General features: G+C 49.1%; 1 protein-coding gene across 2 annotated transcripts in view; it reads left to right on the top strand.

The window, feature by feature from the left end:
- Positions 1 to 15581, top strand: part of LOXHD1 (lipoxygenase homology PLAT domains 1) — a 162447-nt gene that overhangs the window by 104225 nt on the left and 42641 nt on the right. Inside the window, exons 22-26 of one of the 2 annotated variants that reach the window (XM_042910747.1) lie at positions 3125 to 3294; positions 4144 to 4248; positions 6787 to 6915; positions 8072 to 8236; positions 12178 to 12359. In XM_042910747.1, the coding sequence (XP_042766681.1) occupies positions 3125 to 3294; positions 4144 to 4248; positions 6787 to 6915; positions 8072 to 8236; positions 12178 to 12359 (751 nt within the window). Of the gene's footprint in view, positions 1 to 3124; positions 3295 to 3672; positions 4023 to 4143; positions 4249 to 6786; positions 6916 to 8071; positions 8237 to 12177; positions 12360 to 15581 lie in introns of those variants that run through there. The other variant, XM_042910746.1, reaches the window with a different exon arrangement.

Raw genomic sequence — 15581 nt, 5'->3', positions numbered from 1 at the left:
GATTTTATCCAGCCTTTGTAGTGGTGGAACTGAGGGCCTGGGGCCACGTAGCTTTATAGGGGAAGAGTAGAAACACAAACCCTGAATTCCTGAGTTCCAGATTCATGCTCTTGTGGCCATGCCATCCCACCAGTATCACCTGTCGACTTTGACCTGATGTGGTCCAGCGCTTGTGCACAAAATGGGGAAGGCCATACCAAATGACATACATTTTACAACATTAAGTTTTTCTGTCTTCTCAGTTTTTACTTTTTTTATTTAAAAAAATTTTTTTAATGTTTATTTATTATTGAGAGACAGAGAGAGACAGAGCATGAGCATGAGAGGGGCAAAGAGAGGCGGAGACACAGAATCTGAAGCAGGCTCCAGGCTCTGAACTGTCAGCACAGAGCCTGACGCAGGGCTCGAACTCACAAACCGTGAGACCATGACCTGAGCCGAAGTTGGACGCCCAACCAACTGAGCCACCCAGGTGCCCCTTAGTTTTTACTTTTAAAAAAAAAGCTTATTTATTTTTGAAGGAGAGAGAGAGACAGAGCATGAGCAGGGGTGCGGGGGTGGGGGGAGGGGTGGGCAGAGAGAGAGAGAGGGAGACCCAGAATCCAAAGTGGGCTCCAGGCTCTGAGCTGTCAGCACAGAGCCCAACGCGGAGCTTGAACTCATGACCCATGAGATCATGACCTGAGCTGAAGTCATACACTTAACTGCTTAACCAACCCAACCACCCAGGTGCCCCTCAGTTTTTACTTTTGAGTGAAACTTAAGATTTGCTCCAATAATCAGTTTAAACCTCCTGCTCACCCAAGCCCCCCCTTTCCTTCCAGTGGCCTTGTTTAAGCAGGGTGGTGGCCACACCTGGCCAGCACACCTACTCTCCACTCTTCTCCTTTGCTCCTTCAGAATCCCTGGCAATTTCCGTCCCCGGTACGGTACCCAGAGACCTGCTTAAGCAGGACTTACTGCTGTGAGAGGAAGGGGAAGGGGAAGAAGGGGAAGAAGGGGAAGGGGAAGGGAGGGAAGGGGAAGGGGAAGGGGAATCCTCTGCTAAATCTTCTGTGGGTGCTTGTTGGCATCATGGGGCTAGAGGCTGAAGGCCCAGCACTCAGGCCAGTCCCAGCCCCTGCTCAGGTTCTGCCCTCCAGGGGGATGGATCTGAGAAAAGAGATGGGAAGAGATGCTGCCACTCTGGGCATGCCGAGGGGCTTTAATGTCCCAGTACAAGTATCTCGGGGACACTGGAGAAGTCGCTCCATGAAAGCCAGCCTCTGCTTCCCAAGTAGGCACACGCTCAGCAGGTGTGGGTGGACTTGGGCCTTACCCCTTCCGTCTGGCTGACTTCTCTCTCCCGGGATAAGTTGCCCACTCTTTCTTTGTGTCTCTCTCTCCCTCTGTCCTTGTTCTGCTCCAGCTTCCCACTCTCCTTGTCTCTGCCTCTGCCGCAACCCCACTCCTTTCTTTATTTCTGTGGCTCCTTTAATTGGCCATAATTAAGAGCCAAAGCCTATTATTCATAAGTTAATTGGCTGAATAAAAAATGTAACTTTCCCATTCATAACTTAAAGACTAGAAAGTGGAACAATATACATTTTTCCATTAAGCCCTAATTTAAAGGCAATTTAATCTATATTGCCCTTGACTGAGCTCCTCCCACCCTTTGAATCCGTGTCCATGAACACAGAATTGCCCTTCTGCACCCCGTGTGAGCCCGTGTGTGGGCTGAGGTTATGCCTCTCTAAAGTGTTGGGCCTAGGAGGCAATAATGTCTCTAGAGGAATGTGGGGCTCTGACAGGGATGAGACCCCCAGCCTACACTGCTCCCTCCTCTCCAGGAGGGACTTCCTTCTCTCCTCAGGGACTCTGATCAGTCCCTGAATGCATCTTAAGCAGCCAGTCTGGCAGGAAGGGGTGGATATTGGGTAGAATGGCCCCAGTTTAGACATGGGCTGCATCCACCAACCCTCTGAGTTGTTCTGGGAGCTTGGGGGCCCAAGGCCAGCTGTCCAGCCCACAAGCTCCAGAGACCCCAGGCATGGGCAGGGGAGAAACAGGGAAGTACAATAAGAGTAACAACAGCAATAGTACTAGCAAATTCTTACCGAGAGCCAGGCATTTTTAGAAGCACTTTAAAACATTTAACCCACGTAAACCTCATAACAACTTTGACATAAGCAATATGATCTTCATTTTACAGAATGGCAAACTGAAGCACAAAGTAGGGTTGCCAGGTAAAATACAGAATGGCCAGTTAAATTTGAATTCCAGAGAAGCAGTGAGTAATGTTTTAGTATAAGTATGTCCCAAATATTGGGTAGGACATACTTACGCTAAAACATTATTCATTGCTTATCGAAAACTCAAATTTAACTAGGAGCCCTGTGATTCTGTTGGCTAAATCTGGCAACCCTAACACAGAGAGGTAAAGAAACTGGCTCAAGGTCATATTACTATAAGTGGCAGAGCCAGGATTCCAACCCAGTCTGGCTCCAGAGGCGAGTCCTTAATTAATTCATGTTGCTACCTCCATCATCCCTGGACCCCCCTTTGCTTTGTTTAGGTGTCTTCATTTTAGCTGGGCTCAGCCTCTACACTGAGGAGTCTAACTTGGACCTCCCTTCCCTACATGGCGCCAGCTGTCTGCTATGCCATTCCTTAGCCACACTTTCTGTATCTTCCAGAAGCATAATTGGGTATCATTCCATTAAAATCCATTTACTCAACCCTTAAGTATTGAACACCTACTATGTACAATACTCTCTGCTAAAGTGGCTTTGGCTACCAGGTTAATTCTAGAAAAGGCTGGCACAGTCCCTGGAAGCACTTCTTCTAGATACCTCCAATATGACCCTGAGTGAAGGTTTAATAGGCTCCAGGCAACTCTTACACAGCCATTTTCAATGGGGGGTCTTGAAACCGTGTCCCCATGTTTGTTTTCTGCTCCATGCAAGTGACTCTCATAGGGTGACCCCCAGGCTGGGTAGGATGGGAGGGCCATGCTTTTGGATGGGGGGCAGATAGGGGAGTGTTGGGGCCTCTGAGGGCCTGTCATTTTGCAGCCCAGGACCGCTCTTTAATGAAATCTTTCCTAAGCGACGTTCCTAAACTCTCCTCATTCCCCTTCCTACAGGTACTACTTTCCATGCCAGCGCTGGCTGGCAGTGGAGGAGGATGATGGCCAGCTGTCCCGGGAGCTGTTGCCAGTGGATGAGTCCTATGTGCTGCCCCTGAGCGAGGATGAGGGGGCCGGGGGAGGTGGTGACAACAACCCCCTTGACAACCTGGCCCTGGAGCAGAAAGGTTTCCTAAACTAGAGCTGGTTTCTTCCCTCTAGCCTCCCTCCCTCGGTCTCCATGTTCCCTTCCCCTGTGGGTTCTGAGCAACCCCTCCTCTGGCAGTGTGTCTGTACTGCCCTTATCCCTCCATGGCCAGAATGGGGAGGTGAGGAGACATATTCCCACATGCCTAGCATAAGGCTGGGTATAAAGCACATGACTAGGCATGGAGCTATGGTCAGGAATGGAGTGGAATGAAATAGGATAGGATGAGATGGAATGGAATGGAATAGAATGGAATATAGAACGGAATGGAATAGAATAGAATAGAATAGAATAGAATAGAATAGAATAGAATAAGAATAGGTTGGGTAGAGTAGAGTAGAATAGAATAAGACTAGACTAGACTAGAATAGAATAGGTTGTAGCCTGCTCCGATTTAGTTCTGTGCTCTCCCCTCCAGGCACACCATAAGCCCTCAATACATTTTTGTCAAGGGAAAGAATGAACTTTCAAGAATTCTAGGATGCTTCCCTTCCTTGAAACTTACATCCCTAAAACTTCCCAGTGGAGAAGTCAGACCAGGCTCCTCGCTGATGAGCCTCTGACTCTCAGTCACCCCAAGTCTCCCCTAAACATCCTACAACTCTATTAATTGAGAGATTCCTATGTGAGCTGGAGGCGGGGAGACCTCATCTCTGCCTTGAGGAAGTTTCCAGACTATAGGCAATTGCAGAACAACACATGCTACAAGTAAAGTGATTCCTAGAAATGGTCACCGTGCATGTAGAAATGTACCCAGTACGTTTTCTCCCTCCTTCCTCCACGAGAGGGGCAGTCTACCACTCACTTCTCCACACTCCTCTCCCTGCAGACAAATCTACCACATTCTCAGTGACCGTAAAGACTGGGGACAAGAAGAACGCAGGCACAGATGCCAACGTCTTCATCACGCTCTTTGGCACGCAAGACAACACTGGTAAGAATGCAGCATGGGGCCGAGCGAGACTCACCCACATTCCTCCTCTCTCTTCAAAAAAAAATAATTGAAGAATTCCCCTGTGTTGTTTTACTTTATTTTATTGTTTTATTTATTTTATTATTTTATTTTATTTATTAAGAGCACTTGACATGTGCTCTATCCTCTCAAATTTGAAATGGATAATGCATCACTGTCGACTGTAGGTATGGACTGTATGGCAGGCCTCTGGAGCTCATTAATCTTACTAACCTGAAAGTACGCTTGTTGCTTAATAACTCCCCATCCTCTCCTCTCCCCAGCTCCTGGGAACCACCATTCCAGCCTTTGATTTTATGAATTTGGCTATTTTGGATACTTGGTATAAGTGGAATCTTGCTATATCTGTCCTTCTGTGTCCGGCTTATTTCACTCAGTGTAATGTCCTCAGGGACCATCCGCATTGTTGCAGATTGGAGAATTTCCTTCTTTTTTAAGGCCAAAGAGCGGTCCATTGTATGTATACATATCAACATTTTTTTCTATCTTTTCATCGGTTAATGGACATTTAGGGTTTTTTTCCCCCCACATCTCAGCTATTGTGAATAGTGCTGCAGTGAAATGGGAGGGCTAATATCTTTTCAAGATCCTGATTTCAATTCTTTTGGATATATACCCAGAAGTGGGATTGGTGGGTCATATGGTAGTTCTATTTTTAATTGTTTAAGGAACTTTCGTACTGTTTTCCATAGCAACGACGCCATTTTGCATTCCCACCAACTATGTACGAGTGTTCCAATTCCTTCACATCCTCACCAACAGTTGTTGTCTTTTCATTTTTGGTGGCAACCACCCTGTCAGGTGTGTGGTGAGATCTCGTTGTGGTTCTGATTTGCATTTCCCTGATGCTTAGTGACAATGAGCATTTCGTTCATATACTGTTGGCCATTTGTATGTCTTCTTTGGAGAAATGTCTGTTTACGTCCTTAGCCCTTTTTTTAATTGGGTTATTAGCTTTTTATTATTAAGTTATAGGATATTATGGTAATGAACCCCTTATCAGATATATGGTTTGCAAATATTCTTTCCCATGCTGTAGGTTGCCTTTTCATTCTATTGATCGTTTCCTTTGCTGTGCAGAAACTTTTTAGTTTGATGCAATCCTCCTTGTTTATTTTTTTAAAATTTTTTAATGTTTGTTTATTCTTGAAAGGGGGGTTGGTATGAGCAGAGGAGGGGCAGAGAAAGGGAGACACAGAATCCAAAGCAGGCTCCAGGCTCCAAGCTGTCAGCACAGAGCCGGACATGAGGCTCGAACTCATGAACCCTGAGATCATGACCTGAGCTGATGTCAGACGCTTAACCGACTGAGCCACCCAGACGCTTCCTCCACTTGTTTATTTTAGTTTTTGTTGCCTGTGCTTTTGGTGTCATATCCATGAGATCATTACCAAGACCAACGTCACAAAGCTTTTCTCCTATGTTTTCTTCTAGGAGTTTTACAGTTTCAGGTCTTATGTTTAAATCTGTATCCATTTTGGGGCTCCTGGGTGGCTCAATAGGTTGAGTGTCCAACTTCAGCTCAGGTTATGATCTCGCAGTTCATGAGTTCGAGCCCCACATTGGGCTCTGTGCTGACAGCTTGGAGCCTGGAGCCTGCTTCGGATTCTGTGTCCTGACAGATTGCATTCAACTAGTGCTGTTGGAGGAAGGCATATTCCCTTTTTCTTAAAAATCTCCATGTGACGTGACTTGTCTACCTGGATTGTAAACATTGGTTCCTTTAGAGATTCTTCCTAAAGCTTACTAAGCCAGTTCTCCTGTACACCAGGGGGCAAAGAGCCCCCTGTCCCCTCTCCCGTCTTCATTCCTCTGTCTACCACCCCAGAAGTGATTGAAAGCCATATGCATCCTCTTCCCTTCAGCGTCCTCTCCTTAAGTAATGGTGCCTGATCCTATGGTCATTCTTTCTCCAGGCCTTCCTGAAACTTTTTTGCCATTTCCTGTACTCTTGCTGGAGGCATCACTCTGTTTACCTTTCAAAACCACAATGAAGGGCCTCCCAGTCCAAACAGTGACTGGTCTCTTCTCCGTGACTCCTGCCAGCTTTCTTCTTCTGTTCAAGGCTGCCCCTGAGACTCCAGGGAGCACGGGGAGGCTGGTTTTGTCCCTGGCTTCCTCCACATGTAGAAAAATGTGGGGGATGTGGAGGCACAGTCAACACTGACTTAGGACCCCACCACTTTCTCCTGGATGATCTTGAATACGGTACTTCACCTCGTGGTGTGCCTCCTTTTCTTTAGATACAAACTGGAAATAAAAATACACGCCTTGAAGGCTAATTACAAAGCTCACTAAAAAGACACGCACACACACATACACACACACACCCCAAATTGTTAAATGTGCAAAGGTTCCTGGTGGATAGTAATTGCATGCTCTAAATTTTATGAGAGTTAGAAAAATTTGGTCATTATGAGGAGGGACCCAAAGGGGTAGTCCGGCTCGGTTTGAAGGTCTCAGGTTCAGCCAGTCGTGTGGGGGCCATTTGGTTGACAGGAATGACCCTCCTGAAATCTTCCAAGACCAACAGCGACAAGTTTGAGAGGGACAGCATCGAAATCTTCACCGTGGAGACGCTGGACCTGGGAGATCTGTGGAAAGTCAGGATTGGCCATGACAACACAGGTCTGGCTTCCCTCCCCCTCTGTTTTCTGCTAAGAATATAAGGCCCACACACAGGTCCCTGTGGGAAAGAATACGCAAGAAACTTGAATGTCATCTGCCTTCCACGATGACACAACTTCCTCAAACCCTTCAACCCAGTGGAACCCTAGCTGCACGCAGAAGATTCTGGTCTCGTTGGCCTGGGCTGGGGCCTGGACACCAGTGACTTCCCAAAACCCCTACTCTCCGTGGTTTCACTGTGCACCCACCTTTGAGAATCCCCAGTATAGCTCAGTGGTTCTCTGACCTGAGAACCAGGAGCTCCTGACAGGTTCTGTTGCTTAACAGAACCACCTCGGGGGGTTGTTAAACATAGGTTTCTGGGCCCCATCCACACAGGCGTTGATTCAGCAGGTCTGGGGTGGGACCGGAGCATTTCTGCTTCGCACACATGAGGCTGCTGGTCTGGGGACTCCACTTTGAGAACCATGGATCTAGTCTGTTCTTCCCAGAACCCACTGACACTACAGCCAGACAAAGTTTGTTCTCTTAGTGAAGTAGGACATGTGTTCTTGGTCTTTAAGTATTTTAAGGCTAAGGAAGGAGGCCACCTTCCCAGCCCCTGGGATGGAGAGACAGGTTCTCTGCTCAGCTCCTACTTCCTTCTTTAAACCTGATCGCTCATTTTTCCAGGGAAGACCCTCAGTCCTTCACAGACTTCCCTTTCCTTCATGCACCACAAACTGGCAGGAATGACCCTCCTGGAATCCTCCAGGACCAAAGGCCAGAGAGCTCACAGTGTCATCCTTGTCGCTGGGTGAAATGACAAAATCCCCATTAATACGAGTTCTCTCTCTGGCATCTCTGAGCTCCCTTTTTAGAGTGCCTTCCACCCTGGACAGTGTGCTTGCCATCACCTCCTGTCACCTCTTCCCCAGGCTCCTTTGCTCTTGTTAATTTCCCCGACAGCAGCCTGGAGTGTGACCCAGCTTCAGCTGGGTGCACATTTCAACAGGAGTCATTTAGCAATGCTATTAGGGAAAGGAATGGCGTGGGCACGGGTGCAGCTGTAGACGTCAGCCACAGGCAGGAAAGCATGTCTGGAGTGGCTGAGGTCACCCACAGTAAACCATCTGTGTAGAGCTCCGTGGTGGGTTCCGTGTCTCCTTCTCTGCAGGCAAGGCTCCAGGCTGGTTTGTAGACTGGGTAGAGGTGGACGCCCCGTCTCTTGGAAAGTGCATGACATTCCCCTGTGGCCGCTGGCTGGCGAAGAATGAAGACGACGGTGCCATCGTCAGGGACCTCTTCCACGCGGAGCTTCAGACGAGGCTGTACACGCCATGTAAGAACTGTGCACGGCATGGCTGACCCTCCTCCCAGACCCCATCGCCCACCAACCCGTCTTTGGCCCCAACCCCTCCTCCAGCCCCGACCCCAGGCCACGTGTACCTCCTCTCCCCAGTTCCCTGGGCCTTGCGTGGGCTGTGGGCAGTGCCCTGGATCCACGGTAAGGAAATAGAGAATTAGTCCCACCTCCACCCCAAACCAGCTGGTGACAACAGGAAGAGAGCCTGGCCTCTCTGGGGCTGTTTCCTCATCTGCAAAATAGAGATGATAATACAACATGGTCATAAGACCCATAAGGGAAGAAAGACAAAAGTCTAACTGTGAGAAGTCATATGGGCCCCATCACCGGTGTTCAGTCCAGTCAGTAACGTGACCAAGAAATCACCGCTGTAAGATTTTATCCTGATCGGGAGTGGAGGGTGGAGACTTGAAAAGATGATAAATGTAGGCCTCTCACCAGCCAAAGCAGGGGAGGAAAGGGAACAATTTGGTGAAGTTTTGACACTTCCTTTCCAGTGTCATCAGAAAGTATGGATTAAACGTTCATTTACATGTAGGACATACTAGGTACTGAGAACCAAACTGAAATTAACCAAACTATAAAAATCTGTTTAAATGTGCTAAAATCAGACCCAAACCCAGAGAATATAATTTTTTTTCTAACCAAATAATTAGCTATACCAAAAGATTTCCCCCAAACAGCTCATAATTACATGATATGATTCAGTGATGACTTATTTTTTTTTTTTTTTTTTTTTTTTTTTTGCCTAAAGCAATTAAACTGGAAATGACCCGATCCATCAAGATATTTTCTGGTCCAAAGCCTGAAACAAAGTGACATTTCCCTCTAGTAAAATCTCTGCATATACAAAGCAAACCCTGGATGTAGACACTACCCCCAGGAGCTGCCTGCAGTCTAGGACAGACACACTGACCTGACAGATGTACATAGAGCTGGCAGCATACTGGGTGAGACACTTTAAGACAGAAGTAGCTGTTTCTCCTTTCTTGCCCTAGGACAGGCCTGAATTTGTATGGCCTGACCTTGAATACATTCAGCTCTAGCCTCATACTAAAGCAAGTCCATTTGCCCTTTGTCTTAGACTCAGTTCACACACACACACACAGACACACACACACACACACACACACACAGCGCAGGAGAGACTTGCCTTTCTGACTAGAGAGCTGTGGAGGCAGCTTCAAAGTGCCCCTCTCCCCGAGTAAGTGCCCAGAGAGGAGGGTCTGCTGCTCAGAACCTATTTCCTTGTTTGGGAAAGGTCTTGAGGGCCCAAAGCCAGGGAGCTCCCAGGAATGAGGAGCTGCAGTCCCAGGAGTGGTGGCCAGTTGTCATTCTCAGGGGCCTGGAAGGCTTAGAACTAGATTTGGCAGTTCGTCAAGGCTGCCCAATACACGTGAAACCAAAAGAACACAGCAAGATGGCACTGCCTCCTGGCCGACTGAAATGTGCTGTCCACACAGTAGAGATGGGGCAATTAGGAAGTGGACCATTGTGATGGTCTGAATTTACAGGCTCCACGTAGCATGGAGCCCTGAATGTCAGAGTCCTGTTAAGGCTGAAGCCTGTGTTCTAGGGATTGCTGGTATCGAAGCAGGTGTCTCAGGGCAGCTGGTGCAGGAAGGGAAAGGATGAGAGGGAACAGCTCCCCAATTCGTGCCATCCAGATCTACTCCTCAGCTTTAAAAAGTCAAGTTTTTTCAGAGCATTCTTCCCAAATGTTTTTTTTTTTTTAATTTTTAACGTTTATTTTTTGAGAAACAGAGCATGAGCAGGGGAGGGGCAGAGAGACAGGGAGACACAGAATCCCAAGCAGGCTCCAGGCTCTGAGCTGTCAGCACAGAGCTCTCTCTATGCGGAGCCCAAACTCACAAGCTGTGAGATCATGACCTGAGCTGAAGTTGGATGCTTAACCAACTGAGTCATCCAGGCGCCCCTTGTCCTAAATGTATTTTTCAGAACTCCACAAAAGTTCTCCACTGAAAATTAAATTCAGTTAAATAATCTGAAAACCACAGATTCTATGTCAAACCCTCTCATTTCACAGACAAAGAAAAGGACCCAGAGAAGTATATCTATTTGCCCAAGGACACACAGCTCCTCAATGGCAGAGGCAGAACTAGAAATCAGGAAGCAAATCTGAGCTCAGGCCTAGGGATGAGGGCTGAAGGGTGGGCTGTTCCTGCCCAGATATTTTTAGGGCTTCTCCTGCTGCCAGAGAGTCTCAGGGAAGTTCAGTTCCTCCTGGCCTTAGACCAGGGAGACACCCAAGAGACCTCAGAGGAAGTTGCCTCTATTACTGCCTGATGGCCTGTTTCCCTTAGCCTTGGTGAGGGCCCTATTCAGGCCATTATGGGAATGGCGATCACCCCCATAGGCCATAGGCCCTGTGACTTGTAGGTAGCGAGCAATATTTGCCTCCAATTCACAACAACAGCACCCTTAGAGGTTGACCACACAGGATTTAGGGGTCAGACAAGCCTGGGCTCACACTGGAGCTCGACTTCTGACCAGCCATATGATCTGGGGCAAGTTACTTTACCTGTATGAGCCTTGTTTTCCCCATCTATAAAATAAAGTACAATGATATCTCCTCCGGAGGTCATTGTCAAGGTTACAGGGGATGAGGAAGGTAGAACGCTTAGTAAAGAGTCTGGCACCTGGCAAGTACTCAGCAGATGGCAGTTACCGTTAATACAGGTATTATGGTTCTACAGCAGAGTAACCATCATACTAAATGAAAAGAAAATTCATTGGCTTTGGAGCAAATTTGGGGAAGGTTGGGGCCACCTGTGAGAAGGTGACTTTTAAATGTGGTTCCTTTCGAGGTCAAGACCACAAGATAGGGTAGATTTCCACTTAAACTGTTTCTCTGGGTTTTCAATGTTTTTTTATTACTGTGACTTAGAGTAAGTTGTATATACCTTTATATACATATGAAACAAGTGTCACAAAAAAATTTTAGCCTGTGTGTGATGTCCAGTGATATTTTTTATTCGATTCTATTCAATTCCATATATTTTTTAAAATACTGGTGATGACTCACTAAATTTATTCCATAACCTGCTAATGGATTTCAGTCTGTAGTTAGCAACATACACTTTTAAACTACTGGTCTCAAACTGCAGTGTAAAGTCTGAGTTAAATATTTAGATCACTAGACTCATCCCATAGAGAATCTGAGGAAAGGTTGGGAATCTGGGTGTTTAATAAGTACCCAAAGAGTTTCTGAGGTGAAGGGCCAGTGACCCACACACTGGGCAGTGCTGGTCTCTAGCCAGGCTGGCAGGTGCCCATCGGGAAGCTGCTTGCCAACAACACTGATGGGTCAGCCTCCCTTTTAGGAGTTCACAAGGTCACCACCACCCCCCTCCACCACCCACATCCAACCCAGCAAGGGCCAGATGCGTTATGGACGGGTTAGGAGGGCAAGCCAGTGTGGAGCAAGTGAGGGTGAGAAGAGAAAGGATTCTCACCCTGTAGACTGCTGATCTGATTGGTCCCTTGCCCCCTGAAATATAATCCTCCTGTTTATAGTGTCCACAGCTAAGGAGCATGGTGGACACTTTACAGAAGAGGAAACTGAGGCTCCTGTGACTTGCCCAGGTCACACAAACAGTCGGAGTAGATTCTGTGGTTTCAGCCAAACTGCTGTACCAGCTCTGTGTTGTGAGAGGCACAGAGACCCTGGTCTGAGGTGACAGGCGCTGCCTGTGGGCACTAGGCGTGACAGGACACTGTCTCCCCCCACCCCTGCACCTGTGGTTGCTAAGCAACCACGTGAAGGTCCATCCCCGGGCAGTAGCTCCCGGTGACGGGGCCTGGGGCCATGGTGCCGATGAAGAACTTGATCTTGTCCACATTTGTTTTCTGTTCTCACCTCCCCTCTGACTTCACCGTCTGTCCACCATCCTCAGTTGTCCCTTACGAGATCATCCTCTACACGAGTGACGTCTTTGCTGCCGGGACGGACGCCAACATCTTCATCGTCATCTATGGCTGCGATGCAGTGTGCACCCAGCAGAAGTACTTGTGCACCAACAAGAGGGAGCAGAAGCTGTTCTTTGAGAGGAAGTCAGCCTCCCGCTTCATTATGGAGGTGCCTGGGATCCATAATGCTAGGAGGCTGCCAGGGGAGCTGGGACTGGGAAGCCGGGGGCACCAGAAGAGGGGAGGAGGCACCCTAACGGGCTGCTGTGGTGAGAGGGCCAGGCAGTTCATCCAGCCTCACTGGGCCTCACTCAGTACATCGGAATAACCAGGAGGGCGGGCACCTCACCCGGCCCCACCGGGACTAGTGTCAGGATCTAAGGAGACAGTGAGTGGACAGGGCTTGAGGAAAATAGAGGCACAATCCCATTTCCACTGGGGCCACCTCCAGGGCCAGCGATAACACATGTGTATCCGTGGAGAGCTTGGCCTCTGGACATCCCAAATGGTCCCCTGCTCCCCTCTGGCCTAGGGGTTTGCTTGTTCCATGTTTACTGTAGGCGTCGGTCACAGCACCTTGGCGTCCTGTGCACTTCAGCTCAGCGTCTCCCCTGTGCTCTCCGCTGTGTGTTAGGTTGGGTGGGAGAGGTAGGAGAAGGGGAGGGCCCAGACTCTCTCTGCAAGGGGCTTGCAGTCCAGCTGGAGAACCCCAGACCTCCACACAAGGCCAACAAGAGAGAATAACTGATCCTGTGGGTAAGAGCAGTGTCACAGGGCTTTATCTCTATTAACTCACTTAACCCTCATAGCAGCTCTGTGCTGTTATTATCCCTGTATAAAGATGGGGAAACTGAGGTACAGAAAGCTGAATAGCTTACATAAATTCAAACAGCTAGGGTGTAATGGAACCAGGATTCAAACCCAGGAGTACTGGCTCAAAATATGTGCTCTTAGCCCCTGCAGGTCACTAGCCCATGGTGATGAAGGCAAATGCGGGACTGAGAATGCAAAGGAGGGACAAGAAGGGGAGGCATTCCTAGCAAGGGGAACATCATGGCCAAGGGCCAGAGCTGGAAATAAACACAGTATGTGGTTTGGTGGGAGGGACAGGAGGAGAGGGACATGACAGGTAGAAGACCAGCTGAAACAAGACTTGGAGGGGACAGCTCTGAAGAGCTAAGCGGCTCACGAGGCTGGACCCTCCAGGTAGCAGGGACCTTTGGAGAAGTGCCCCTTCTGATGGGAAACAAAATCCAGAGCTCCATCCTCCTTCCCCGGCCAGTGTCTGTCCTGGGGGGCTCCCTGCTCCCTCTCCACCTTCTCTGGGAGCAGTCAGCTCTTGTGGGAAGGTCGCCACCTTGGTGGAGTCTTTAACAAAGAAAATTCAAGGCTGATTCATTTATCCACACGAAGCGGCAACTCATCCGCCCAAGATGGCGTGGTACTGAGTCATCCAGCCCTGACTCCGTCAGCGGTGGGGCTGTGATCACACCTCGGCACGACTTCCGTGGAGTTTTATCAATGGAATGCCCACTAACGGCAGCTATAGTTTGCCAGTAGTTTGTTGCTGTGTTTTTTTCTTTCTTCTTTTCAAATCTTTCTGGCTGCTGGGGGAGTGTGAGGGTCTGGAAACAAATGAAAAAGCTTTGTGTCTCTGTTTCTCTGTGTCTCTGTTCGGACTGGTCTTCAGGTAGGACGCAGAGGGCTGGGTCGTAAGCACATAGCCCTGCATCCTGGTCCTGGCTCTGGGCTCAGACGGAAAGTCATGAGCAAGCCACTCCCTCTCTCTGTGGCTTTGTCCTAAGACTCGGGAGTGGCCGAGAAAATAGCAATAATAACTAGAATTTATTGAGCACTTGCCTTGTGCCAGCCCTGTCCTGAGCCCTTCGTGTGCATCAGTTCACGGAATCCTCATAGCCATTCCAAGAGTTGCTAGTACGATGATCTCTTTTTACAGCTAAACTTGCATGGGAAGGATAAGAAACTCGCTCAGGGCGTCATAATTTACAAAGGGCAGAGGCAAGATTTGGACTCCAGTTCAATTCCAGAACCTTCTCTGCTTAGCTCTTCCACCTCTTGGGAGGATGTTAGGGTCTCTTCTGATTCCGAGTCTATTCCTGAGGCCCGTCATCCATGGCTCGCGTTCCCCTGAAGGCCTCCTTGCTCCCTGAGGGTCACAGCTAAGACGGCCACCCTGACGTGGCATCCCTGACTGACTGGCTGGATGATGAAGGTTCCAAAAGTACCATTGAAGCCAAGGTCCACACATCTGGAACCTCAGAGATGGAATGGGGAAGGAAGAAAAGAGACCTCTGGACAGAGGGAGGGGCAAGGGAATCTTCACTGCCCAACGCATCTGGCAGCTCAGCGTCCTTAAGTGGACGTCCTGTGGCCACGGATTTCCCCCGCAGCTCCTGTGTCTCTCCTGTTTCGAGAGAACGAGGCCTTGTTAAAATGCCCAGAGCATTAATGTCAGCCTGAAGTCACTAATCTTTGTTTGGGGATCAGAATGGCCCTCAGGGGCTCACAGGGGACAGCGCTTCTCTGGTGAAGTGAGAGTGAGCTGGCCGGAGGGGGTGGGGGGCTGCGCTGCAGGGCAGCAGAACCAACCTCAGTGGCAGCACCCTTGTCGAGTCACGCAGGCTCCAGCAGTGACGTGCCATGCTGGTCACTTGGAAGGAGAGACAAGGTGACAGAACCATGGCTGTGATCTTAGACCTGGAAGTGACCTCAGGGGGTCACCCCACCCATGCCTCTGCCTTCAGCTGAGTAACACATTACTCCCCCCATTTTATAGAGAAGAAAGTTGGGGCCTGGAAGGTCAAGTGCCTTGCCTCAGATTATACAGGTGGTAGGTGGGAGCACCGTGGCTACAACTGGGAAGCATGAGGGTGGAGACAGGAGTGTGGGCAGGTCCCCCAGCAGGGCTGATGGGCCCGTCCTTGGCTGCCAGCCGTGGGTGGGTGTGTGGGGAAGAAGGAAACCAGTGGTTGGAAGCTGTTCCGTTTCATTCAGAGGTTACTTCCGTGTGCGGTTATAGAGGCTGTGCATTTGATGAATGACTTAATCTATCATTCAGATGCCGTTCCCTCATCAAAAGCCCTTGCCTGCCGTGGAGCTGACTCTGCTGTCTCCTAGCACTGAGAACTTAATGGTGCCAGCCAGGCGGCCAGCTCCGTAGAGAGGCTTCGAGGACACTCCAGTCAGCACATCCCCCCCTTGCCTTGTGTCTGACCATCCCACTGCTTCGTTAAGGGATGTGGAAGGATCAGGGCATCAGTCATTCCTGACAAGAGTCCCTCCCCTGCACCCTGTGCCATAGGCTCCAGGCAGGAGAGACAAGACATGGTGTCTCCTGAATTTCAGACACATGCATCAGCTTTTCCATTCA

Source organism: Panthera leo, chromosome D3 (genome assembly GCF_018350215.1).
Source record: "Panthera leo isolate Ple1 chromosome D3, P.leo_Ple1_pat1.1, whole genome shotgun sequence".
NCBI classification, from domain to species: domain Eukaryota; kingdom Metazoa; phylum Chordata; class Mammalia; order Carnivora; family Felidae; genus Panthera; species Panthera leo.
The sequence above is the reverse complement of the archived record's forward strand: the minus strand, read 5'-3'. Positions and strand labels throughout refer to the sequence as shown.